The sequence below is a fragment of the Numenius arquata genome, chromosome 11 (genome assembly GCF_964106895.1).
Source record: "Numenius arquata chromosome 11, bNumArq3.hap1.1, whole genome shotgun sequence".
In the NCBI taxonomy this organism is placed as follows: domain Eukaryota; kingdom Metazoa; phylum Chordata; class Aves; order Charadriiformes; family Scolopacidae; genus Numenius; species Numenius arquata.
In genome coordinates this window covers 44,451,219-44,478,614 of record NC_133586.1, presented here as the reverse complement: position 1 = coordinate 44,478,614, position 27,396 = coordinate 44,451,219, and the positions used below count along the sequence as shown (strand labels likewise).

The window sequence follows — 27,396 nt, the reverse complement described above, 5'->3', positions numbered from 1 at the left end:
ACCCGCCCACCGAGGGCCATCTGCTCGGGGAAATCTCAGGCAGGCGCCCGGCAGCTCACCCACCCCGTGCCAACCATTGCACAGCCCGACCCAGCGCGGTGCCACCCGGCCACCACGGGGCACACGGGCAGTAGCCCAGGGGAACGGCGTTATGTGCTGAGTTTACTGCCTTTATGAGTGAGTAAGAGACCAAAACCCCCCAAATTTTGAATGCCTCCCGTTCCCATAAAAGCCAGTTGGTATGGGAAGCACTTCACTCCTGGCCCAGAGCAATGACCTACCTTATCCTGAATTACACAGCCTTTGTCACCAGCCAGACGAGATACTCCTCCTCCTGAGGCTCATTTTGTAAGACACGGGCTGTCATCCCTGTTTACCTTGTTTACAAAACTGATTTAACGCACAGAGACTACAAATAAGTTTAGTTTAAAGATAAAAGAGCAGTGACAGTCAAACACACCATCCATCACACTGGGAATGCGTTTCAGCCAGACACTGGAACACCATTCTGGGGCTAATTTTGCTGTAACAAAGCAAGAAAATACTCCTCATTTCCCACAGAGAGAACCAGAACTGTTTGCAAATGCAGGGGCTGGGGTTTCTTAGGCCTCTCGCAAACACCTACACCACAGCTCTGCAGCCAGCGCGGAGAGCTCTGTCATCTCCTCATCAGACAATAGGAAAAGGAAGCAATGTTGTAACGACAGATCGGGCTGGAGATTTTTCAGCTCGGTAGTGCTGAATCATCTTTAGAGGAGAAAAAACATGATTTTTTTTTTTTCCCTCCCCCAGCAAGCAGCAGTGTCTCCAGGTGTTATTTGCAAAGCTCCAAGCCTGCACCCCATGTTGTTGAACACCGGTTTCCCGAAATGCAACGCTGACACCCAGCCCATTTCTGTGCCGACGAAGGGAACCGGGGAAGAACCGGCCGAGGCTGCCACCTCTAGGCTGTTCGGCAATGCGGGACCTCGAGCAGGACCCTCTCGCTGCTGTGTCGGTGTCACCACCAAACCCTGGGGTCAAACTGCATCCTACAGCACCCGGCGAGATGCTAGGGACAGAGCTGGAAGAGCTACGCACGTTTTAGAGCAATAGGATATAAAAGTACTTGAGTAGAAAGTGAAATTTCCTCATATGTACTTATACACGTGTGGCTGTTAGCACGGGGTTTGATAAATGAGCAAATCCTAATTACTAGAGGTTTTACGCCACCAGCCCCAGCGGGAGACAGAGGCAGACCCCCGGCCCCGAGCCCCACGGGCGCTGCTTCCTCCTCCCACCCCAGCCAGTAACAGGCACACAGCTTGTCCGGCCATAACATAACAAACTGGTAACTAAGGCAGTCTGCGCACAGAGAACTTCACAAACGATTGAAGGCACCTCAGGAGAGCCGGGGAAGGGAGCGGACCTCACGCTGTCCCCGTGCCACCAAGGAACTCACGGAAAGGCACCAACCAGGGGCTGCCTGCACCCGCCGCAGAGCCCGTGCCAGACATCGGCGTGCAAGTGCCTTTGCAAGGTTAATTAAGTGTAACCTGCTGCAGCAATAACAGACGTTTTGGACCCAAATGGTGGGGGGCAGCGAGGTGGCACCTGTCCAGGTGACATCAATGGCCTTGCGACATTGCAGAGTCACAGGTTTCAACCCGCAGCCCGTGGGTTCCTGGAGCACGATGCTGCTCTGGAGGGACCCACAGCAGAGAGCCCAGAACAGCCACCGAACACCAAGGGGATGTGTCTCTGGAGAGGTACGGAGGGGAGGGACCAGGTTGGACGGGGCTTGGAGCAGCCTGGTCTGGTGGGAGGTGTCCCTGCCCAGGGCAAGGGGTGGCAGTGGGGGGGGCTTTAAGGTCCCTTCCCACCCAAACCATTCTGTGATTCTATGCACAAACTGCAATGTGCCCAAACCCCCAGTTACGAGATACTCGACTCTCATTGGACGTTGCTCGCAAGTCTGATTTTCATTTAGAAGTTTCCACGTGCACACAGAAAAAAAAAGGGGAAAACTGCTGTAAGTCAACACACAGAACATAAGGGAGACAGAGAACCATCTTGGGGATGTTTGCCTTAATCATATCCAGACTTCCTGCATGGGGCTGATGAACAAGACATCAAGTTTCTAACTTCTCTATTGGCAGAGACAATAAAAAAAACAACACAAAAAGAAAAGAAAAAAAAAAAAAGAGAAAAAAAACCCTAGCCCAAAACAAAAACCCCCACTCCACAAACCAGCCCTCTCCGTTCTGCGAAGAGAGACACAGACTCCGCTCCAGCCAGCCTTTGGTCGGAGGTGCCCCATCATTTGTGGTCAGAGGACTTGGGGGCAGAGTATGGTAGAGTAGGTGAGCCCCAGCACCTCCGCCTGCGACCAGGCACCTCTGCAGAAGGTCACCAGGTCACCTGTGTCCCCAGGGCCACGCGGCAAAGCCGAGCCAGGCTCCGGCAGGACGGCTGCAGGGTGGCACCCACGCGCTGTCAATCCCCGATAATCCCGGGCTGGCAAAGAAACCATTCCTCGACACACACCGCTTTGTAAAAGAGGCCAAATCAGGAGTGCCGGGCGAGGTGAGGGTGATCTCCAGCAAACCCTGGCCACTGGCAGTGTCACCTCAAGCCCTGACGGGGCCCAGATGTCCCAATGCTCAGCAGGACTGTCCCGGGGACAGGGAGATAGGCTGGGCACGTCACACGCTCTTTTGGCCATGGCAAAACCTCTTGCCTCCTCTTCCTCTTTGCTTAACTATTTCGGAAATAACCTTTACTTTTGACAACTAATGACAAATTCCGATACCAAAAATATGCAGAGCTGCCTGTACATTGGGGTGAGAACCAGCCTTTTATTTCATGTTTTCTGCTCTCCCTGTCCTCTCGGGCAGAAGCAGTCTCTCGCAGCAGGAACGTGAACATGAAATGAGCAATTTCTCAGGTTTCCCCGCCTTTGCCGCTCCCCTGCCATTATTTACATTTAGCAGGCAGATTTCTGGAGTAGCTCTTGATCCCATGCCTAGCAGGCTCCAAACATCAAGGGAAGGCTCAGCTGCCTCTGAACACGCCGCAGAAGAAAACTATTGTGGTGGCTGGCTTCTCCTCCTCCCAGTTTTATTTTGATTTTCACATTAAAAAAAAAAAATATCCTCAGGGCATAGGGAAAAAAAAATAAAAATCTCCGTGTCAGCAGAAATACTGCAGCTTTCTGGAGGAAAGCGCAGCTACAGAGAGCGGGATGCAGCCCCGGGGTCATCTTATCCCTGAGCCAACACGGGCAGAGCTCCATCAGCCCGAGCCCTCCCTGCCCAGGGCTGGCAGCGAGCGGGACTGGCAACCAAAGGCCATGGAAGCCCAGGCCGGGCAGGGAGAGGTACCGCGGGGTAATTCCAGCCTTATTCAACACCCCAGGTTTTGATGAGTTCAGGTTTTCCCCAGACCTCCCGGGCATCCCCGCAGTGGCCAGCGGAAGGGGGGAGGGCTGGAACGTGAACAGGCACACAACGGGGAGGGCACGGATATTCAGGAACTTTGGAGTGAGCTTTTGTAAACCGTGTAAACTTCCTGCAGCGAGGAAGACAGGAGGCAGTGACTAACACTGCTCGGAACAGCACCCCCAGCCTGCTTTTCCTGTTTATATATGTAAGCCGTGCGTGATGCTAATTAGATATGATAACAGGCTCTCGTTCCTAGGTGCTACAGATTGAATCCACACACGCATCGGGTTCAGCTGCTATGTGATAAATCGCATCAGAAAGCGTTTTACTCCTTCAGGATAAAGAAGTGAAGTGCCCGGAGGAACAAGCCTGACTGCCATCATCGCCCATCCATAGCAGCCCAGCAACAGCCACGCTCCGGCACAAAAGCTGAAGTTATTCCAACACATACCCAACGCTGGAAAGAGGCATGGTATCCCTGCCAAAACACCCACAGAGCATCTTTTCCATACTTGCAACCATTTACCTTACGTGGCCAGAGACTGCAGAAGTGCTAAAGCACCAGTAAAGTTTGAGAGACTTGAGTAAACTCAGCACCTTGTAAACCGAAGCGCTCGCTCAATACACGGAGAGCACCTGGCGAAAGGCACCAGGGCGAGCGCGTTTCCATGGACTAATGCTTTCCATTCCCGGAGGGTGTGACTAACGGAGAAGAGAAACACGGAAATGGCACACGAACTACCCAGGGAAGCCAAGTAGGGACGAGTGTCACCTCTTCCCACACACGGAGAGCGTGACCCCCGGAGCCTGCATCCCACAGGGAGGCTGGGGCTGTGACGCCCCTCGGCACTCACCGATCCACAGCTTCCACGTCAAAGCAAAACCTCTTCTCTATAGAGTCGGTTTTCCGCCGTGTGCAGGATTTGAGGATTACGGCTTCGTCTTCTCCCTGAGAATAAACAAAAATCGCAGAGAAGGCTGAGAATAACCCACCAACCACGCGCCTGTCCCCGGCACCCACTGCGCTCTCAACAAACGTGTTCAAACCGGGGGGGATTTGGCAATATCAGCCTGCTACAAATATGTATTTACATATCTGACATGAGGACTTGTCTTTTCACCCTTGCAACCATGTTTAGACCAAAATCTTTCATGAGGAGCCTTCCTTTCTGAATACACACCATTAAATTTGTGCGTTAAGTGTCACACAGCCCATGCTTCAGGCAGGCAGGGAGTCTTGGACCACAACTTTTGGGCAAAGTCAGCTTTATTTTCCATTGCTGAACAAAGCATCATAGACCTGGCTGTCAATTCTCACTCCAGGCTGCGCTTTTGGCAGCGTTCTGCACACGAGAACTCTTAACGGGAGCAAACATGTCTTAAAATGTTTATGATATAACAAAGCAACGACAAAACCACGCTCCCATCCAGGCATCTGCATCCAAGTTGTATTGGATTTCCACCCGCCGAGCAGGATCCGGCAGGATCCGCGTGCACTGCTGTCCTCTGCTGGAGGAATTCCCTGCTCAGGCCCTGCCAGCACAGACATTTCTCCTTCTCCAATTTGTAAAATCCACCCATGACTCAATAGAAAATGAATTCTGAAGCAGTTCCTGGAGATGGCCACTTCTCTGTGCTCTCTGTGCTGTTCTTGATGCCACCTTGGCTGACCACCCTGTTCCCTGGCATCACTTTTCCAGGAAACACATTTAGGGACCTAGAACAGACCTGGGAAGACAGACCTGAGAGAGGTCCCTGCAGGGCTTCTCCCCGGGGATCAGCAGAGCTACCTGTACCCGCTCCTCCTCCCTGGCCCTGGTGAGGCTGCTCCCACGCTGCCCAGCTCCCCGTCCCGCATTCAGGGAATGCCCCTGCTTCAAACCCAGCAATATCTGGCTCCAGCCACAGCCAGAGGGGCGTTCACGAGGGGCTGATACCATGCACGGTGTCCTTTGTGACCCACGAGCGATAGGTCCCCTCCTGCAGCACCGACATCGCTTGGTGCCTGATCCAGCCAGACCCCCAAATGCCCAGCAGCGGGACCACGAGCCCCTGGGCTAATCCATGCTCTGACACCCGTGTCGGACATCGCTGACAGACTCTGCGGCTCCCACAGAGCTGCCCCAGCTTAAGGAACGTTTCATGCCAGGATCCTGCAAGCCAGGAGACCCTGTGCAAGCAGCCCCACCAGTGTGGTGGCTGGCACGGCACGGCATGGCAGGGCTCCTGCCCTGCGCCAGAAGGACTCATGGACATGCCAAGGGCTCGTGGTTGTGCCGGCAGCGCCCTCACCCCGGGGTGCCGGGGAAGCCATGAAATGGGAAGAGTCCACATGAAACAAATTTGCAGCAGCTGATGATTACAGGGCTGGGATGTTTTAATGCTGAGTTATAACGAGGATGCTCCGAGGCAAGAGGAAATTAATTTTAAAAGCTGTCCTCCTCGCAGCTGGCTCCCTTTGCCAGCAGGCAGCCATGCAGCCGCCTGTCCAGCTGCCCCAGGCGCTCCCCTGCACGGGGATAATGTTTGGAAACCACCCCAGCCGGGAACACTCCGGAGGGGTCTATTGTTCCTGCTGTAGAGAGGAGCAAAGCCGGCCACAGCCGGGCTCACGCTGCCCTGGGAGCAGTGGGGCAGACAGTGAATGCTGGCCCCCCAATACCCCACATCCACTGCTCCCCCTCCAACTCCAGGCTCTGCTGTGGCTCCATCTAAAACAAACCAACTTCACCGGCCAAGTCACAGGAGGGAGCAAAATGATGACCAGGTTCTCTTCTCCAGATCCTGGAGCAGGAACTGGGGACCATGGTATGACCCTCCAGGTCTTGGAGCAGGAACTGGGGACCGCGGCATGACCCTGCTCCGCTCCCAGCCCCGACCACCCCCTCCACCTGCAGGCAGAGCCTGGCAGGGCATCGGGGCAGAGGCATGACCCACCGTGTCCCCAGCATCACCAGGGACAGCCAGAGCAGAACTGAAGATGCCACTGCGCACACTTCAGCTTTTCAAGGTCTCTCATTCCACAAACAGAAATAAGCAAATAAAGAACAGATTAAAAGCAAGAGGCAAAAGGCCCAGTCTCAGCCCAGAGGCGGGGGCTACAGACTTGTCCTTACAAATAGCTGTGTGCAGACACCAGCCTGGAATTCAGAGCTGGAGCATGAAACAGAGCAGTGTCCAAGGGGCTCTGTCCACTCGGGAAACCATCGCTGCTCCCAGCATAGCCGACAGTGGCCAATGATCTGTGCACTATGGGGGTTTTCTTATCTTTTTTTTTTTTTTTGACAAGGTGCAGAGTTAATTCCCCACGTGGCACTCGCTCCTGGAATGAATCTGACCCACTTCACTGGCATTTGTGCCACCTTGCTAAGAATGGACCCATCTGAGCCCCAGGAGAGCGTGCAGCCGGCAGCTCCGCAGCGGCAGAGACCCCCAGGGCATGGTCCTGCTGCCCACTCACCCCTTTTCCTCCAGATTTCTGGTCAAATGGCACCATCGTTATCCGCTTCGACTCCCTCTGGTACGTGCAGTAATGCTTCACCCAGGAAGTCCCAAAGTGACCTGCAAAGCAAATGCAGTGTTTATTCCCAGGACTAGTACAGTTTCAGTGCCCTCCCATTAATAACCCGCACATTTAGCAATCACTTAACAGCACAGATTTCTGTGCCTACGGTTCTTGTTGGACTTTGCAGGTGGATTAAGCGTTATTACCCCCTTCTGTTCAGGGGAAAGACTTTTATCAGGCACTGGCAGGGATTCTCTCTCCCAGGGAGAACCTGTTTCCCACATTCCCACCTTAACATCCCACCCATTGGGCTAATCCCTCTCTTTTCAGGGATTTTGTAGCCCTCTGGATCAGCCCTTGTGCCCCAGGCCCTGATAAACCCCCATCCCCAGCCGCACTGCCTGGGCTGGCAGCTCTGCCACCCCGACACCTACGTTTCTCCTGCACATAGAGATACCCCTCCATCGTGTATGGGCTGATGTTTTTGTGCTCATGAGGATTCTCCTTCATCTTCTTCATCAAAGATTCGACCTCTGACCTCGTTCCTTCAAAACGATTCCTTGTCTGCAAATTAAAACAGGAATTTCTCCAATGCATGGACCCATTGTGGCCCCCTCCGCACCGAGGAGGCACCAGGCTGGGATGGGATGGGACCCCAGACCTGGGTCACCATGGCCCATGTGGGAAACGGGACCAGGGGAGCCCACTGTCAGCCACGGGACAGGTTTTCTGCCTGGGACTGGGTTTAAGCTAAAAGAAAAATGTTACGACAATTGGCAAGTTGTTCATATTGTGAGTTTTGTGATAAAGTTGTTTCAAAAGAAGGAAATGAGTCTGAATCCTTGGTAGAAAAAGAGTAATGTTATAACAAGAGGGGAAGGCAAAGCTGCAATGCCAACACTCCAAAGCCCTGAACTCCCATCCCACGTGTGGGCACCAACCGCAGCCGGCAGAAGGGCTCCAAGGCCCGGAGACTGGGACGGCCAAAAGTGCTGCACTTCCCAGAATGAACGGCACTCTGAAACGCTCGCAAAATGCTTTGAAACACTCACTAAAAATCCCAGGGCACCCACCGGCGTCTGCCTGCGGGCTGACTCCTGGGGGAGCCGGGCTCCTGCGTTTGGTGTGCCCTGGGGAGTGAACCCCTGTGTAGGCTGGGCATACTGGGTAGGACTATCTATAAAAAAGCATTTGCTTTCGATGACACAGTCAAAGCCTTTGCTTAATGGCATAGAGCAAAAAAAAGGAGAATAAAACCTTTATTAAAATACTTAGAAAGTGTTAGCCAGCTCTGCAGGATGGGCACGTGGCACAGTGGCCCGGGCACGTGGCACACTTACGTTCTGGATGCTGATGGTCAGCTCTGTCTTGAAATCGCTGAAGTCCTTTGCAAGCTCGTAGCCATGGTGGTAGAAGGTGAAAAGCCCTTGCAGAAAGGCCAGCAGCTGTATTGGGGTAAAACGAATTGAGAGACGGTCAGTAGAGACCCCCAGCCCCTTCCAGAGCCACTGCAACCTCCCAGGACGAAGGGACTTGCTGGCAGCCCCTGGGAAGATGCTCTGTTTCTCATTTCACCTTCAGAACATCCCCTGAACGGACCCCGAAGCCACGTCTGTGCTTCCTTCCCCCAAAGCCAAAGCGAGCCCCCGCCCCAGGACTCCTTGTCCCCTCTGTCCCCCCCTCCCTGCATCCCCAAAGCCCGGGGTCACTGGGAGCAGAGGCAGGAGGTGCAGGAAGGTAGGAGGAGGCACCACACACTGCCCTTCCCTGCCTCTCCAAACCCAAAGTTCCTCTTGGCTCAGCAGGAACTACCTTTGCAAAGAGCTGCAGAGATTTGGCACTTCCCAGAGGACCTTTAAAGGACTTAGCACCTGAGCAAAGGCAGATCTTGGAAAACTCTTTTTTCCCCCTATTTCTGTCACTCCTGCACTCCTTCTCCATTGTGAAAGTTACAGATCTATTTTTTTTTCCCCAAGGAAGCCTACTTTTCTTTTAATTGCTGGCAGGCCCCTCAGTCCAGCCCACCCACGACAGAGATATCTGCACACCAAAAAAATGAAATATTCCGGCGTGCATGTGGCCACTGAGCTAACGGCTCACACCTTCTCCCCTCAAATCTCCTTCTGAGAGAGGGGCTGTGGGTAAGGCTGGACCCCCCCCAGCCACGGGGATGTCCCACGCCACAGCCCCGCTCCCCACGAGCCCCTGTTTCTCCACACAATCCCCCATTTTTTTGCAGGCTGAGGCAGCTTGAGCCCTCACTTACAGGTTCCACGAACTCGAACATCTTCCTCTCCTGCACCTCTTGCACCTTGAAGACGTACTCCAGGGAGACTTCGTAGAAATGCTGCCGAACCAGGTCCACCTGGCTGTCTGCCTGCAAGCGCCGGGGAGATTAAAGAGGAAATATGAAGTTACTACTGAGCGGGAGCGCTTGGCCTCGTGAGCAGAAGACATCTGGGTCTAATGGGAACGCGTCCGTGCAGAACAAATTCAGCTGCAGACCCAGTCCGGGGCTGGACAGATGGCACAGCGATTAAATATAAACCCGATTCACATGAACAGGCTCTTTCTTCAGCTGAAAAATGACTCATGCTCTCACCTCCCTGACAGCTGTGGAGAAAAGCGCGCATCAGAAGCGAGAAAAACGAGAAGTGGCTGCATACTTGACAATAAAAGGCAATTCTCTGCTTTCTGGAAAGCACCGCAGCGGGAGACTGCCCGCAGCATCCCGGGGCCGAGCCGGGCAGTGCAGGCACCACCACCCCCTGTGGGTGTCGCTTCGTGGGGTCAGCAGACAGCAAATCCCCTCTGCTTCCAAGGTAAAGCCCAAGTGAGCAAAAACAGGGATATGCCCCAAAACCAGCGTGTAGAAATAACTTAATCACGCACAGAGTGGCTGCGCTGAAAGCGGGGTGAGGGACACGAGTATCCCCGGGCTGCCGTCCCCAGCACACGCTGCTGCCACCTTTGCAAAGAGCAGCCCAGGGCACCACAGATGGCGGTGATGCCCACAGGGGCACCGGTCCGGGTCACCCGCCATCCCTCTGACCTCAGCTGGTCCAAAAGCCTCACCCCCAGCGCAAACCACCATCGAGCCATTGCTCAACAGGAGGGAAATTCTTCTGTCCCAGCCGAGGCTGGTGAGATGCCCTCGCCAGCGTGACCCTCGCTGTGCCCGGGGAAAGCTGGACCCTCTGGGGAGGAGGATACATCATTCCGTGCATCCCACCAGGGCTGGACACCCCCTGCAAGACCCAGCTGGCAAATACCCGCCTGCAGTTGAACGGCAGCTTGCTCCTGGTTTTCTGTGTGATATGGGCCTGAAATGGCCCGTTTTCCCTGTGACCTGCCACCAGCAGTTGCGCTGCGTGCCCGCGGTGCGCAGGCTGAGGCGTTTAGCAAGCTGAGTTCTGAAAAGCAGAAAATATGATGCAATCTAGTAACTTTGCCAGGAGTTACATGGCAGATTAGACTCTGAGTGTTATTTAATTGGTCAACGGCCAAAGCAGCAGAAAATTCCTATGGCTGCCTCCTCTCCTCCCAGCAGTTGCGCATGTGGCCGGTATCTCCCTCCAGATGGGGACAGCAAGAGGAGGTTAGGAAACACAAACCACCACATCTCCCAGACACTAACCCTCATCTCTCAGGACATCAGGGCATCTAGGGAAGCTTCCCACGGGTGGTGGTACCCTTCCTACAATGCTACCGTACCTTTCCCACGCACATCTGCTGTGGCTGCAGCCCCCTGCCCGGAGAGGGACCTGGCAGGCAGGGACCATGGTGGGCAGGGACCATGGTGGGCAGCCCCAGGGGAGATGCCGGATGGGGCAAGTGCTCCCACATGCCACTGGATGCCACATTTATATTTCACAACGTACAGGCTGGACTGCTCTTCCAAAGGCACCCCCTCCTCGGTAGGGCTTGAGACCGCAAAACCAACATACGCTTCCCAGTGCCCCAGGGGAACAGGCCCCAACACCTGAACTGGGGAGCAGGCGCTGCTGGCTCCAGCTTCCTCCTCCACGGGAAATGCTGAAGTCAACGTTTAGGTGGAAGATGCCAGCAGATGGCACCAGCAGCCAGCGCTGCTCAACGTGCTCCAGCAGCTACATCCTGACCACAGCCACCGCTTGCATCCCGCACTGCATCCCGCACGCAGCCACTGCCTACATCCCACACCGCATCCCGCACAGCCATTGCCTCCATCCCGCACTGCATCCCACACACAGCCACTGCCTGCATCCCGCATCGCATCCCAGCGGCCTGGGCTCCCAGGTGGCCCCTCAGGGCCATACTCTGGCCAGGGCACGGGATCACACCTTTGAAAGTCACTGCTACAACCCAAGAGCCACAAGTGGCTCCTTCCCTCCCCGGGAAGAAATCCTTCCACTCCTGTGTCTGACAATAGTATTTCAAACACGAACTAAACCAGAGCTTTAAAGGGTTATTTAAAAGCCATGCAAATGGGACTCTCCATCTAATGGGACATCTGGGTCCTTCCACATGGAAAGGGATTTACAAGCCCAGAAGAGCTATGCAAGGACAAAGCCAGCTTGCAGGCACGTCAACCCTGATTCTTGCCCTTCTTCAACCCTAATTTGGTGGAAGATGATTATTTGTGCCACCAGTGTACCTGCTCTCTTGAGTCCCCAACTCTGCTGGGCACCGTACCGCCATCTGAGCTATCCCAGCGGAGGAAACACCACCAGTTCCCCCAGAAATGGCTCAGCGACACACCAGCATCATGCCCACCAGCAAGGACCTGCATCCTGCGGGGACCAGTCCAGCTCCGGGCCAGGGCAGGGAATTCTCAACTTGAAAGAAGTGATTGAAAACTCAGCGCGCTCATCCCGTAAGAGCATCAGGCACAGCAGCAAACCACGTCCCGCGTCAGGAATAGGCTCCTAAAGCAGTTTAAAAGCACTAAGCCTGATCTCTCCTCCCGCGAAGCCCAAATCCAGCGCAGCCACTTTCAGAGGGAACTAAAGACATCCATGATTTGTGCCGGCACCAGGGAAGGCTGCAGCAGAACCAGTTTCTGTCTGTTACACTTTAATTATAAACTGTCTCTCCTTTTTGACAGCTGTCCGTTTTGGGAGCTGGTTTACTCACCAAAACAGCTCCGTCACATTTCATTACAGGAAGAGGGGAAAACCCACCCCTCGCAGCCAGAATGAGGGGAAAAATGAGTTTACAGCCAGGAGAACTAATGGTAGAAGCTGCGTAGAGCATTCAAAAAGCTCACCACAGTTACTGCTAGACATGGACAACCAGAGGTTGCTCTCACCTCCTGAAGCTGGGACTCTTTCTTCTTCGAAGACAAGTTTAAGTGCTTTTCTAGGACACCACAATACTTCTCCGTCTCCTTGTCGTATTTCTTTTTGGCGTCCTACAAAACAGAACAAAAAGTGTGATGCTGAACACGGGGCAGCCGTGAGGATGCAGGGCATCCCTACAGCACCAGGCGGGAGATGACCCCCTTCTGCAGAGCACGAGACATGACCAAGGCCAAGGGGCAGAAGGTGGAAGCGGGTGACCATCGGGCAGCTACAGAAAACCCGCTTGTGCTGCCAAAATCCAAGACTTTGGGGAGCTTCTCTGTTCCCAGAGCCCAAGGCTCGGCCAAACATCCAGGCCCAGGGCTGGTCCAAAGACAACGCAGCGAGGAAAGTGCTCGCTAACCAGGAATGTCACAGTTTCACATCCCACCCCCTGCCTCCCCTCGCCGTGGCTGATCCTGTATGACACTCAGGACGATGTTTGTGGGAGAAGTGTTAAAGGAGGATGTCAACCTTAACTCCTCTTCCACACCTCTCGTCCCATCCTCACCACCCCGACACCCCAGTGTGAAATCCACCGCTGACACCCACTAATAACCAGCTCCTTTCCAAAGGACCTCTTTTTGTCCTTTTTTTGAGCTGCACAAGCCGGGACAGCGGGGCCGGGCCGGGCTGCACCGCGGTGCCACCGCGGCTCCTGCAGGGCTGGCGTGTGCCTCTTGCAGGCAGCAGCAGGTTGCTCTAACAAGAGAGCCACAGACAGAGGGTTTGATTTCAGAACAAAGGCAGGAAAGAAAGTGGGGGGCCAGGCTGTCTCACAGCCACCCTCGGCCACACTGGTGCTTCCCTGGGCTTGTCCCTCCTGTCCAAATTCCCACCCAGCGACACACCAGGGCTGGGGACCACAAACCAGGGGGCTCCAGTGACTGGGAACCCCTCTCAGAAAATGGTAATTCTTGCTTAAGAGTAAGAAAAAAGGTTCATTTCAACCATCGTGTGATTTTTTGGCCTTTGGTTTTGGATGAACTGGGAACACTGAGGTGCTTTCCTGGGAGCTGGACCGTCCCCATGTCCCTCCCGCAGCAGCACATCACCTCCTCCTGTGCCCGTGCCCAGCAGGGTCCATCCCAGCAGCACGTCAGGTCCTGGCCACCACCATGGCCGTCACTGGGGGGCTCTGGGCGCTGCTCCCGAGCCGGGGCTCCCAGAGGAGAGGGTGGCTCGGTGCAGCATTAGCTTACCTTCGCGGCCCCAATCTGCTCCTTGCGAAACTTCTCCAGCGGCGTGATCAGCACCTCGCTGGCATTCTCGATCTGCGGGTGAAGACAAGAACAACTCACCCATCACCTTTTGCCCAGCTCAGACCCAGACATCCACGATGCTCAACAGCCTCTTCCATGGACACAACCCGCAAGCTTCACTCTGCGCTGGCTGAGGACCTGAGGGAGGCTGAGGGGCTTGTACCAAACCTGCTCCTCCCCTGCCTGGGCAGGGACACCTCCCACCAGACCAGGTTGCTCCAAGCCCCCTCCAACCTGGCCTTGAACCCCTCCAGGGATGGGGCAGCCTTTCAGGGAGTTGTAGAGAGTGAGAAGGTCTCCCCTCAGCCTCCTTTTCTCCAGGGTGAACACCCCCAGATCCCTCAGCCGCTCCTCACAAGACTTGTGCTCCAGACCCCTCACCAGCTCCGTTGCCCTTCTCTGGACACGCTCCAGCCCCTCAAGGTCTGTTTTGTCACGAGAATCACCATCACTGATGCTCCTCAGCTGCGCCCTCCACAAGTTCACCTTCCCCTCCCTCTGCTCTCCCCTGCAGCTCTGCCATGGGTGAGGGAAGTGGCAGTGGGGCTTGCAGCCGTGGGTGCCACATCACCCACCGTGGGCAGAGCTGCTGGTGGCAGCAGCAGCTCCACCAGCCACCCCGCTGCCGGCAGACAGGGCCGTACCATGCGCATCCGCTCGTCCTCCAGGTTCCGCAGCACTGTGGCAAACTCCTGCAGAGACTTGGCTGGAAGGGACACACCCACGTGGTCAGCAATTTAAAAAGAAAATAAAAAGTTGTTAAATAAGAGAGAGACTGAAGAGCAGTTTTTTGTTTGTTTGTGTTTTGGGGGGTTGGTTGGTTGGGGGTTTTTATCACCTTTGCTCTCTCCCCAGAGAGCATCCCCAGCACCGTGTTCCCACCTCCACAGAGAAACATCTCACCTCCATCTCACAGAATCACAGAATGGTTTGGGTTGGAAGGGACCTTAAAGCCCCCCCAGTGCCACCCCCTGCCCTGGGCAGGGACACCTCCCACCAGACCAGGTTGCTCCAAGCCCCCTCCAACCTGGCCTTGAACCCCTCCAGGGACGGGGCAGCCACAGCTTCTCTGGGCAACCTGGGCCAGGCTCTCACCACCCTCACAGCAAAGAAGTTCTTCCCCACATCTCGTCTCAATCTCCCCTCTTTCAGGGTCAAACCCTTCCCCCTCCTCCTATGGCTCCCCTCCCTGATCCAGAGTCCCTCCCCAGCTTTCCTGGAGCCCCTTTAGGGACTGGAAGGGGCTCGAAGGTCTCCCCGGAGCCTTCTCTTCTCCAGGCTGAACCCCGCCAACTCTCTCAGCCTGTCCTCCCAGCAGAGGGGCTCCAGCCCTCCCAGCATCTCCCTGGCCTCCTCTCAAACCTGTTTCCACAGCCAACCGTGAAGCTGCTGCTCCGCTCCCACCACAGCCCCTTGGGGTGTATTTAAGGGGAAATCTCCCTGGCAAAATTTAAGGGGAAATTTCCCTGGCGAAAGGGACGGATAACCTACATGGTTTCAGATACGGGCTATCTTCTTCCTTTCCTATCTGACAGGGATAGATTTTGGACAAGAATTCCCTGGGAATGTTGAAACAACAATTCCGATTTCCTTGGGAAGGCTTCGTTGATACTGAACCAGGAGAAATGTGCCATTTCCAGCGGTTCAGGAAAGCAACCAGACAAATTCCCAGGCCCCTTGGTGTCCTTGTGTGTGTTTCTCCCCTGTGCCCTGCTCAGCTGGGGGGTCTGGAGCTCCAGGGCTCCCCACAGCTCTGGCGCCCAGGACTCACCGATGCAGATCTCATCATCCGTTTCGGCGTCGCCGATGCAGAGGAATTTAAACTCGTTGAGGGAGTCTGCAAACTTGCGCTTGGCCGCCGACAGGTCTGCCAGGAGAGGGGAAAAACACTGTCGTTAGAAAAGGAAAAAGCCCCCCAACAGCACGATGCAGACGGATGCCTAATCCCAGCCAGCAAGTCCCCATGGAGGGGACCACCATGGTGCCACCCCCGGCACCAGGGAAGCCCCGAGAGCCCTGCCCTTCTGCACCCACCTCAGGGGCAGGGCTCTGAGGGGTCCCGTCCAGCACCCACCAAAACCCACACTTCAGGGGATGCAGCCTCAAAATGCCACAAGAACCACGCAGGAGCTCGAGCCCAGTGGCAAACGGTGATGCAGGGTGGCACCGTCCCCCAGGAGATGGCACCTCTGCACCCCCTGTCCTGCTGGAGCAAGGCACCGTGTAGGGGCGATAATGCCGAGGTTTATTGCTTTCCAAGCTGCAGATTCTCTCCAAGATCTGAATCCTATTAAGATCTTACTTGCGGTGACCTGACCGGATCCAGGACTGGCTTTTCAGACCAGCCCCACGCAGACACACACGCTCCGGGCGCTGCGAGGCCACCAGCTCCGATGGGAACTTGTGCTGGAGCAACGCGAGGGACGGCAGGCACGCAGGCGGCGTTAGGGAGACGTAATGCTAATTTCCTTGTGTATTTTTTCACTCAAAGTCCAAAAATTCAGTGGTTTTTTTCTCCTTTCCGAGCACAGGTGGAAAACATGCGTGTGCACACAAAGGCCGTTTCCTCCTCTCGGACACCAACAGCCAAAAGAAAACCACAAAAGAATTCAAGTGTTTTGCTTTCCCTGCAGGGTAAGAGAATTTAAAGCTTTCTCCGAGCATTAGAGCTGCTCTCAGAGCGTCTCTGCTTAGAGCCCTGGGGCTAATCCTGCCCCACAGCTCAGCCCCACGCCAGGGGTGCAGCTCGTCCCACGCTGCTGCCGTCCCTCGCTGGGGCAGCCGGAGGGCTCGGGGGCTTTAACCCGGTCCCCGGAGCCGGGTGGCCTCCTGCCGCCTCCGGAATAATAACGAAGATGACGTTAATGACTTAAGGAGCGATTTCCTCCGGCCCGGCTCCGTGCTGAGCATCAGCCCAGCTCTCCCCGACCCGCACTGCGGCCTCACCGATCCCCTGCCCACGTTACGCGCGGCAGGGACGCAGCCAGAGCGAAGCCGAGAAGCCGGTGGCATCCACCAGCAGCGGCCCACAGCGCTTATAAATAGGCGAGGGAGAGGCAGGGGGAGAGGGAGATAATTCCCCGTGCGACGGTGATAAAGGAGGATCGCTGGCAGCCGCTCGCCAGGCGACACGGCCGAGCCACAGCGGAGAAGCAGATCCTAAAATTAGCAGCGGGATGGGCCAGGAATGGAGAGAGGGGCACCCGCACCTCTGGGGACAAGCGAGGGGCCCCATCGTCCTCCCTGTGCCACCGTTAGACCCACCCGCACTCCCGGCATCCCGTTTTTCTAAAAGCTTGAACCTCTCATCTACATTTTGGGGAAAAACCCCTCCAGTGGAAGCAGCCAAAGCTGCATTGCGTGGGGAAGGCAAGGCCCCTCCACGGGACAAGCTCAGCTCCTGAGGCTTCTTCCCCAGGGCTGTGGACGAGCAAACCCCAAATCCTACCTCGTCAGAAACTTCTGCTTCCTCTCGTGCAGGAGTGAAACCACCCAGAGCCCGCGCATGAGTCACCGCCGGGCTGTGAAAGCTTTGCTCCCGAGTCCTCCGGCACGCTTCATCAGCCAACCGCAACACCAGGGAAAACCACAGCAAAGCCAGAAAAATCCTTCTGCCTGAGCCGCGCCACCAGCTCAGGGTCCGGGTAGCACTGGATGGTGTTCCTGGGCGGCCAGGATGGATCCAGGTGCTGGCAGAAGCTCCAAGGTGGCAGCGTGCCTGCGGGCACAGTGCACCCTGCTCCCGATGAATCTTCCTGTGCCCATCGCGCCTCGTGGCTGCAGCACTGAGGATCTCCAGGGGCAGCACAGAAAGCGCCTTGTCTGGCAGAGGCAGCCCAGGAGGTGAAAATAGCCCTGAAACACCGCAAGCTGCTGAAACACCGGGAGCCAGGACGGCAAGCGGTGGCCCACATCACCCCAGGGCTGGAGACATCTCAGGAGGGGCTGGGGTGCAAAATCTCAGGAGGATCTGGGACAAAACCACACGGAGAAAGCACCGACCGAGCACGAGCAAAGCAGATCTCCATCACAGAATCATAGAACCGTCTCAGTTGGAAGGAACCTTTCAGATCACGGTGTCCAACCATCAACCCAACACTGACAAACCCACCACTGACCCATGTCCCTCAGCACCACCTCTGCCCAGCTTTGAAACACCTCCAGGGATGGTGACTCCACCACTGCCCTGGGCAGCCTCTTCCAAGGCTTCACAACCCTTTCAGTGAAGAAATTTTTCCCAATATCCATCCTAAACCTCCCCTGGTGCAACTTGAGGCCATTTCCTCTTGTCCCATGGCCTGTTCCTTGGGAGACCGACCGCCCATGGCTACACCCTCCTTTCAGGGAGCTGGAGAGAGCGAGAAGGGCATCCCAGCTGCAAGAGAACCCTGGATTCCTTGCTCACACGAGCTCCTCTGCCCAAATTACCATCTCCAGTCAATACACGCTGTGCTCAATTAAAAGCCACACAGCTCTCCGAAGCTCCCCCCGTACCCTCCCCTCCAATGCAGGACCATCCTGCCCCACAGCCCCCACAACCACGACGCATTCCTTCCCCCTCTCCAGGTTGACCGCCCCACAGTGGGGTTGCTATCGCAGCCCTCCTCCTCCTCGTCCCCTCCCACAGCTCCCCATTCACACCCCCGGGGCTGGCGGGGACAGGACGATCCCTTCGGAAAAGTCCACTTGACAGAAAACAGGCACAGGCACCGCGTGCCAGAGATCCAGCTGCGTAGCTACGGCAACCAATAATCAAAATATAATGCCCTATGACAAAGGATGTATTGGCTCGTTACTGCGATACAGGGTGACCTGCTCAACCCTTCAGGGGAGCAGCCCAGCAGCACACCCCTCCCCGAGAACTGTCCCTTCCTGGAAGAGGGTTTAGGACCTGAACTGGGTACAACAGGGAAGAAACCTGCAGATGACAGGGACAAGTGATGTGGAAGAAGACGTGACCTTGCAGAGGGCAGCGGTACTGGCAGGGGTCTGTCCTGGCAAGGAGGAAGTTCACAGAATCATAGAATGGTTTGGGTGAGAAGGGACCTTAAAGCCCCCCCAGTCCCACCCCCTGCCCTGGGCAGGGACACCTCCCACCAGACCAGGTTGCTCCAAGCCCCCTCCAACCTGGCCTTGAACCCCTCCAGGGATGGGGCAGCCACAGCTTCTCGGGGCAACCTGGGCCAGGCTCTCACCACCCTCACACCAAAGAAGTTCTTCCCCACATCTCAGCTCCATCTCCCCTCTTCCAGTTTCAGAGATGAAGCTGAACTCCAAGGTCTGATCCTGCCTTTTCCAGCAGGTCAGAGAGCAGCAATCACAGATGGAAGGAGGTGGCCGGCTCCTGCCCTGCCCATCCCCAAAGCGCTCATCTGTCAGCACGGCAAAGCGAAGGGCGCTGGCAGGTCCTGCCTGCTGCGGCCTCAGCAGCTCCTGCACAACTGCTCCTGAACCACAGCTCTGCTTGATTTGTCAACAGTCCCTTCGGAATGGCCAGTGTTGGCCAAGCCTCTGAAACGCCACCACAGCACGAGAGGGAGCATCTCATGGAGCCCTGTTGGCACCTGCGGAGCCAGCCCCTTGCAGGAGCAGAGACACTCAGCATCCCCTCCATCCGCTGCATCCTCTCCATCCACCGCATCCTCTCCATCCTGATGGCTCCCAACAGGCCAGGAGGCAGCTGCCTGTACCTGGGAGCATGCCCAGTTAACCCCTTTACCTGACCCTTGTCCCTCGTGCCCAGTTTAGGGGTCAGCCCACCTCTCCCCTGGTACCCCACATCTCTCTTGATCCCTTCACGAGCCTGGGAGACGGGTAATTGCTGGCCGAGGACCCATCCCAGCCTCACACCTCCCTCCAGGCACTGGGGACCCTCCAAACCCGGCTGAAGTCCACGTTATTCCGGCCCACAGCAGCCCTGCCACGAGGGAGCACCTCACGTTCCCGTTGCCTGTCCTCCCGGCACCCCTCCTCCTCCTCCTCCTCCTCCTCAGCTATTGAGAGTCAAATCTTCTTTCTGGGAAGTGGCTGCTGTTACTGCAATGAGACTGAAGTGGTTATTTTTTTACATAAAAGTCCCCTTCCAAAGGAATTCAGAACTATTGAAAAAGGCCATTTATAGAAGGAAGAGGTCATGATTTCACAAACCTCCTCCATACGTACAGCGCCCTGGTTGCAGAGGGGACAACCCTGTCCCAGCCAGCTCCATGGCTGGTGCCACAGAGGGGCTGCCCTAAGTGCATGTCGCCCCCGTGGGCATGTCCCACAGAGGGAAGGTGGGCTGAAACCTGGAAGCCTGGGCAGATGTACAGCAGGGAGCTTTTCCCTTACATCACAATTTCTAAGGGGCTGAGAAGAGACTGCAACTCCTCCACCTGCATCCTTTTCCTGGCTGGGATGGACCTGGCTGGGAAACGCGGCCACAGGACACAGAGGGGAACCGTATACCATCAAAAGAAGATATCAAGAAGACAGAAGGAGACCTGCTGCCCAGTCCCACTGCCCGCCAGGAGCGTGGTCCCCTGGTCCCCTGCGTGTCTGAAGGATGAGGTCAGCCAGGAAAACATTATTCTGCTGGCTCAGAGAGTGGGGGCTCTCCCCAAAGCTGACTTTGCAGCCAGCTTGCAATTTAAGCTGGAAAAAATAAAACCAGCGCTGGCTCAGCTGTGCCACGGGGCAGAGGCAGGGCCAGCAGGACACTGCGGGCGGTTCTCGTTAACGACAAACCTGCTGACGAGCTCGGGAGCGAAGGGTTAACATTGCTGAAAGGGGGAAAGCAAAGGATGCTGATGAGGCCAGTTGCACGCTGCAAGGCGAGTTCCAGGGCTCTGGGTGTCTGACAGAGGTTGTGCTCACACAGAACAGTATTTCTACACTTCCTGCAAAGAAAATTGCTTAACAGCCTATATTTAATGCTCAATTGGACAACAGGAACCAAGACTCCTGCCCCTTCCTTCCCCCGTGGCAGGGAACAGCAGGGAACAGCAGGCTCAGGCTGTTCGTCCCCCGCAAGCCCCTGGAGAGGGACAGGAGAGTCCCCTGCAGGGCAGGGGCACGTCCCCTCCCTCGAGGGCCCCTCTACCCTGAGTGGCACTGCCTGTCCCCCCCCAGCAGCACCCGCAGCCCCACCGCCCCAAGGGGGGTCCCAGCCCCCTCGCTGGGGAGGTGACCACACTCCCATTGACAGCTACGAGGACAGAAGCCACCAGCTCCCCCACAAGCTTCCCAAAAAAGATTTGCATCTACTTCATGGTCCATCTTCTGGCTATTTTTTTTAAGAAAAGAGGGGAAATTTAGATTAGATATTAGGAAAAAAATTCTTTGCTGTGAGGGTGGTGAGAGCCTGGCCCAGGTTGCCCAGAGAAGCTGTGGCTGCCCCATCCCTGGAGGGGTTCAAGGCCAGGTTGGAGGGGGCTTGGAGCAACCTGGTCTGGTGGGAGGTGTCCCTGCCCAGGGCAGGGGGTGGCACTGGATGGGCTTTGAGGTCCCTTCAACCCAAACCATATTATGACTCTAGAGAATGCCTCCAGCCCTCTTTACAGTGCCTGTGCCCTGGATGGGCACCAGGGATGCCTTGAGAGGAGCTGCCGGGTCTACCTACCCCGCTGCCCACCCCTGCCCCTGCCCACCCTCTCGCCTCTTCCCTTGGGTTGGAGCCAGGCCCATTCCCGTGCCAGTCCCCAAGGCAGTGGCAATGCCACCCTGCTGAGCCTCTGCCAGGTGTTTGGGGGTCCAGGACCCCACCGTGGTTCAGAAGGGGATGCACCTTCAGCATGACAGGACACAGCAAGGGGTCCTGCCTCCTGGGGACAACAGAGGTGATGCCTTGGGGTCAGCAAAATGCTCTGGGACCTGCACACAGCAGAGGCTGCAGAAGCACAAGGTCTGACCACCATCAGACATCGTCTGCCCAGGCTACGGGGATAAACGGCACAGTGGGTCACCCCACGCCTGGCCACAGCCACTACTTTGGGCAACACCACCTCCACCAGCAGCCACAGCCAGCCAGGGGACCGGTGCCACGCAGGGCTGCCAACCCCGATGCAAACCCACCGCACTGGGAAAGCTCCAGTGTGCAAGCCGTGAGCCCGGAGTGCAAGCCACGAGGCCAGAGTGCAAGGCAACCTGCTGCCAGCCCCAGGGAGGGGACGGGGGACGCTGCAGCAGGACATGGAGCAGCAAGGGGCAGCTCCTCACCCTGCACACCCCAAGGGGTCACAGCAGGGTCTCTGCGGGGTCTCACAGTGTGTGGCTACGGCAGGACACAGAGCTCACTGCCACCACCGCCTCGATGGCATCCCAGGAGCCTCCTCTGCCAGTGCCGGGACAGGATCCAGCCGGGGGATGTGTCCTGTGAAAGAGCCCGGATGCAGGAGCCCAGAGAAGGCAGATTTGGGGGGTCTCAGGGCATGGCATGGCCACCCCAGTGGCACCTCTGCAGCCGCTCATCTCCCGGTCCACGGCAGCCGGCACCGAGCTGCCCCGCGGCGGGCAGGGGCCAGCCGGCACGGGTAATCCCGGGAACAGCCGCCCTAATCGGTGGCCAAAACAGCCGGATTATGGCCCACCGAGGGTGCTTAGAAAGCGGCAATATGGTGTCTGACCCCGCAGAGAGCACCCGGCGCCGGCAACCACCCGGCTCCGGGCACAACGCTGGAGCAAAGCCACCGTGGGCTTGTGCCACGTCCCGTGGTGCTCGGGCATGGAGCTGGGAATGTCCCACTGGATCCGGCCCATGGATGCACACGAGCTCTCTGCCGCGCTGCTGAGCTTGGGATGCTCTGATCCGACCACGGCCCCCCACTTCATCCAGCAACAAGCACCTCGAGCCTGAAAACCAGCATTCACAGCCACCGGCATCAAATTTTAGCCCCCCCCAGACCCAGCCCGTGCACTGCTGGGGTCGGCACGAAGCACTGGGGCAGCATCATTAAATGCTTAATTTGTTCCAAGAGGTTTAAATCCTCCCTCTCCTCAGCGGAGGTCAGCAAAAGCCCCACTCCTGCGAGAACGCCGCGGTCCTCTGGACCCGGCACCATCCCCAAGCTGCTTTCATACATAATTAGCAACGACTTGTTTATTAAATAACTTCTCCACCGGGCGGTTGGAGTTAATCAGTGGTTTAGGACAGGGCTGCAGCTGCTGGCAGGTTCCTCCTCTGATTCATCCTGTGACTAAATATATAAAACCAGACAAGTGGAGACAACGCCACCTCCGGCAGCAGCTCCTGCCGTGGTCTTTGTGCACGACAGCCTGGGGAGAGGCTGCCCTGGGTCAGCACGTGCCGGAGATTGAGGTGTGAAGGTGTCACACCAAGTGGGAGGGGACCCCAAGGACCAGTCAGTCCCTGCTCTCGCCCTGAGGAGGGGAGAGCATCGCTGCCGTGGCCCCGCAGCACCCCCAGACCCTATTTTGGTGCCTTTACTGCACCCACGGCTTCCAGCCGAAACACAGCACCCAGCCCCATCTCACTGGTACATGTGGGGAGGCCAAATCCCACCTCCCCAAATCCCGAAACATCGCTTCACCAAGGAAATTCTACAAATACCTATACCCTACGAACCATGCTTCAAGGGAAAAACCCCAAAACTGCTCGGATGTGCTAAAGCGCAAGAAAAAACGGAACGATCTGTCTGAGGTGGCCCCAAGACTGAAGACCCAGGGGGTGCCACAGCTTCTGCTCAGCCTTTTGCTGCCCCCAGGGAGCACGCTGCGCTGCTGCCGGGCCAAGGCATCACCGTATGCCTCACTTCACACGCTCAACGTGGCTTCGTACGGCAAAATATTTGCCAGAGGGACAGAGAACCCATTGTGGGATGAATGGGACTATTGACCCGGCTCGAACAGCAGATCAGATCTGAGCAACACACTGAAGACATGAATTATTTCCACGGTATTTTAAGAGATAAAAAGTTCTGCGCTGCGTGAAAAACACACTCAGCCCCTGGAGGGACACAGCTAAAACTATCCCCCCGCTCCCCACCAGCCCCGTGCCCTGCCTGGCCACCTCATCCCGCCTCCCCCAAATCAAGAACGGTTGGAGTTCTCCGGGGAGCCTCGCCAGGGAAAGCTTCCCGAGGTTCCTGATGAAAGGGATCTGACGATACAAGGGAAACGAAGCAGGAGGGACCGCCGGGTGCCCTGGAGGGACGGTTGGATTTCCAGGAAGGTGGAGGAGGTTTCGCACCCCAGGGACCTGGTCCTCAGTGGCCCCGTTTGAAGGTGACGGGGAGCTGCGGGGAAAAGGAGGGTTTGCTGGCAGTGGTGACTTTCCCTGTGTATCATCAGGCAGGTCCTGCCAAGGAAGGATGGAGCAGCTTTAAAATAAAGAGAAAGCACAAAGGAAGCCGGTACCTGGCTCGCGGGCTCGCTTTAGAGGGGCAGGGGAAGGCAGCCCTTTTTCCCGCAGCGAGCCCCCGCAGAGAAGGCAGGAGCCTGCCCTCGGAGCCCTCTCCCCAGCTGCAGCCCTGGCGCCGAGATGCCGCTTTACAGAACACTTTAAAACGAGTAAAAACATCTTCAGGGAGACAAGAGCTATGCGGGACTCTCAGAAACATCTGGTGGCAGATGCATGAGGCATCACAGGCTCCTGCCTGCTCCTCCCGTCACCCGCCCGTGCTAGAAATGGTCCAAACCTGCAACGCCTGCTTTGGGAACCCCTCAAAGGCAGCCCATGGCTGGCAGTGGGGATGCTGGGTGCCCCCATGGCACTGCTCAGCCCAGGGTGACCTCCCGGCTCCGGCAGCACAGGAGGAGAAAACCTCTTTCCTTTGACTCCAGCTGCTCCGGCCACCCTTCTACTTCCAGCGGCCGCCTCCTGGTTTGAGGAAGGTGATGGTTAATGAGAGCCCTCACCCTTCTTCCCCTCCTTCTCTGACCTGGCCCCTGATCAGAAAGCTCAGTTTCTGGTGATTTTAGCCCGGTGCAGAGCCTGCTTTGCCGCAGATGCTCTGAGCGGGGGCCTCACCGCCGCTCTCCATCCTTCCTGTTCAGCTTTTCTTAGCACTCGGCCATCACTTCCTATTGCAGCGAAACCCCAACAGCGACTGTGGTGACTCAGATCTTTGTCACACGGTGGCTGAGATGCTTCAGAAACCCAGAACGGCTCTGCCCGTTCCCCCCTTCCCCGTGTCGCTGACGAGAGAGTACCTGGCCAAGGCAGCAGGGATGGGTTAACGAAGTAGTTAACGAGGCTATTAATGAAGCGGTCCTCACCACTGCCGAGGGCTGCACCCAGAGGGACCCTCACTTTGGTGCTGGGGACGTGAACCCCCAAACAGCGATGGGCTCAACGCCCTCTCCATCCCTCCGGGGAAGGCTCCTGTCTGTCCCGTCCTGTTCTACATGGAAAATTTGGACTATTTTCCCTCCTTGCCCAAACAGGATTTTTCAGAAGCTACTGCTCCAAAGCAAGGGCGAAGGAAAGGGAAAGAAAATAAAACAACCCGAGAGATGCAGGAGCAGGCAGCGAGAGCAGCCGGCAGGGGCCGGGTCGGTAGAGCACCACGAGCCATCTCTACCCGTGCTCAGGACAAGGGAGGGGAACATAAAACCCACGAACGATGACAACAACCCCTGGAAAGGCTTCCCATTTCTGGAGGCACCAAGACGACCAATGTCTGTAGGAAGGCATATCCTAAAGCGGGTCTGAGGAGCACCGGGGCAGGGAGCAGAGCCCTCCCGGCAGCAGCCAACAGCCACCACGAACCCCCCGGGACGGTCCGTGAAGATAAGGGGCCCAAAGCTGGGTACCAACACCCTGACAGGTGCCTTCCAGGCTGTCCATCATCCTGTCGGGAACCGGCACATTGGATCACCACGGCTGCCCGCCCTCCCTCCCACCCACCAGCACTGCACAGAGCCCCCAAAAACACCGCCCGGGGGGGGCGGTTCCTGGTGCTTTGCATCAAGGTGGCAACATCCCAGTCCTCCCACAGCCCCCCCAGAGCATCGCTCCCACGGTTCACACCCGGGGAAGGGGCAGCAGCTCGCACTGGGGCACAAACACGGTCCCTGTGTGCCAGGAACGTCGGTATCCTGGGGGTGCCGCCCCCACCCTCCCGCACTGGCCCTGAACAACCAGAGCGTGTCCTGCACTTAGCAGCAAAACCAAAACAAAACGAGATTTCTCTGCTTCCCCACCCAACTACCACGTCTGGCACTTTTCCCTGCATTTATTTTTGTTCACATCCTGGTGTTGTTTCATGGCAGAACCCCCCCCGGCCCATCCCATCCCATCCCGCACCACGGCGGCAGGCCAGGGCTGAGCCCGCAGAGCCTGGGAGGAGGTGGCCAGGCATCATGGAATGGTTTGGGTTGGAAGGGACCTTAAAGCCCCCCCAGTGCCACCCCCTGCCCTGGGCAGGGACACCTCCCACCAGACCACCCTGCTCCAAGCCCCCTCCAACCTGGCCTTGAACCCCTCCAGGGATGGGGCAGCCACAGCTTCTCTGGGCAACCTGGGCCAGGCTCTCACCACCCTCACACCAAAGAAGTTCTTCCCCACATCTCATCTCCATCTCCCCTCTTTCAGGGTCAAACCCTTCCCCCTCCTCCTATGGCTCCCCTCCCTGATCCAGAGTCCCTCCCCAGCTTTCCTGGAGCCCCTTGAGGGACTGGAAGGGGCTCGAAGGTCTCCCCGGAGCCTTCTCTTCTCCAGGGTGAACCCCCCCAACTCTCTCAGCCTGTCCTCCCAGCAGAGGGGCTCCAGCCCCCCAGCATCTCCCTGGCCTCCTCTGGCCCCACTCCAACAGGTCCGTGTCCTTCTGACATCCCCTGATAATTACAATTTCTCCTCCGAGCCTTTTCCGTTTCTCTCCTCTCTGAACGCCGGCACGACCCACAGAAAGACGACAGATTACTTTACCCTCATTGCCACAATAATTCATCGACTGGAGCCTGGAATCACATTTCATTAGAATAAAATGCCCTGCCCGAGACAGCTAATCGATTTAGAGGATGCTAATCCAGAAGAAATTTGCTCCCGACCGAGGCAATGACCATTAGTGGAGCAGAAGGCCGGGCGGGGGTCTCGCCAGGTGGGGGGTCCCAGAGTTGGCGGGGGGGGGGACATTGGCAGAGCCCCCAATCAGACACCACGCACCGAGGCGGGAGCAGATTGCCTTCGGCACCAGCCACGCGTTTGGATTAGCTTGTTATTAAATCTAATTAGTTAATAGCCAGCCCGGCAGGGAAACCTGTTTGATTTCTCAAGGGGCAGGCGCCAAAGCATCGGGGTCCCCTGGGGAACGACGGGGAGGGGACCCGCACCCCATCCCCGTGGGCAGGACAGGAGTCCTCTCCAGGACATCCCAGGCACACGCTGCTCATGGCGTGGGGCAAAGCCTCGTCTGTCCCCTCCTCAGGTGGCATCCCGTGGCTTGGCATCCCGAGGGGCGGCATCCCGAGGGGTCAGGGTGCCCACAGCTGGGGCAGGAAAGCGGGGTCAGCTCCCAGCCCCCGGAGAAGCGGTTTTGCAGCCACCTGCTTCCTTCTCCTCCCAAGGAGGCTGCGGAAATCCTTTTGTCTCCAGCGCTCCTCCACCTCGGCTGCAAGAACAGGAAAAATCCCACCGCGCTCGCGGGAACATCACCGGCGAGTGAGTCAATTTTTCCTGCTTTGGCAGGAAAAAAAAATAATAAATGAAAATCTCCCGCAGGGCCTGGGGAGGCACGCAGGGTGAGAAACGGGATGCGTGGCCCAGAGCCCACGGCTGCCTTTAACCTGGGCTTTCTCCCAGCCTTGGTGGCCACCGACACCGAAAGGGCTGGGAATGCAATAGCGGGATGTGCTTCCCGGCTCCCAGCCGCTCACCCTCGCTCAAAGGATCCCAGGGGGCTCCTGCCCCAGAGCAGAACCCCGCTCCCCGCGTGGAAGGAGGGGACCCC

The 27,396-nt window shown here is 56.9% G+C and overlaps 1 protein-coding gene across 1 annotated transcript in view; it reads right to left on the bottom strand.

Annotated features, from left to right (window-relative positions):
- The window catches only part of ARHGAP26 (Rho GTPase activating protein 26), a 137,840-nt gene that overhangs the window by 100,793 nt on the left and 9,651 nt on the right, over nt 1–27,396 (bottom strand). The window contains exons 2-10 of the mRNA XM_074156467.1: nt 15,282–15,377; nt 14,155–14,216; nt 13,451–13,522; nt 12,218–12,319; nt 9,194–9,304; nt 8,268–8,372; nt 7,362–7,491; nt 6,883–6,983; nt 4,277–4,371 (exon numbers count right to left, since the gene is read on the bottom strand). Of these exons, the coding sequence (XP_074012568.1) occupies nt 4,277–4,371; nt 6,883–6,983; nt 7,362–7,491; nt 8,268–8,372; nt 9,194–9,304; nt 12,218–12,319; nt 13,451–13,522; nt 14,155–14,216; nt 15,282–15,377 (874 nt within the window). The remainder of the gene's footprint in view (nt 1–4,276; nt 4,372–6,882; nt 6,984–7,361; nt 7,492–8,267; nt 8,373–9,193; nt 9,305–12,217; nt 12,320–13,450; nt 13,523–14,154; nt 14,217–15,281; nt 15,378–27,396) is intronic.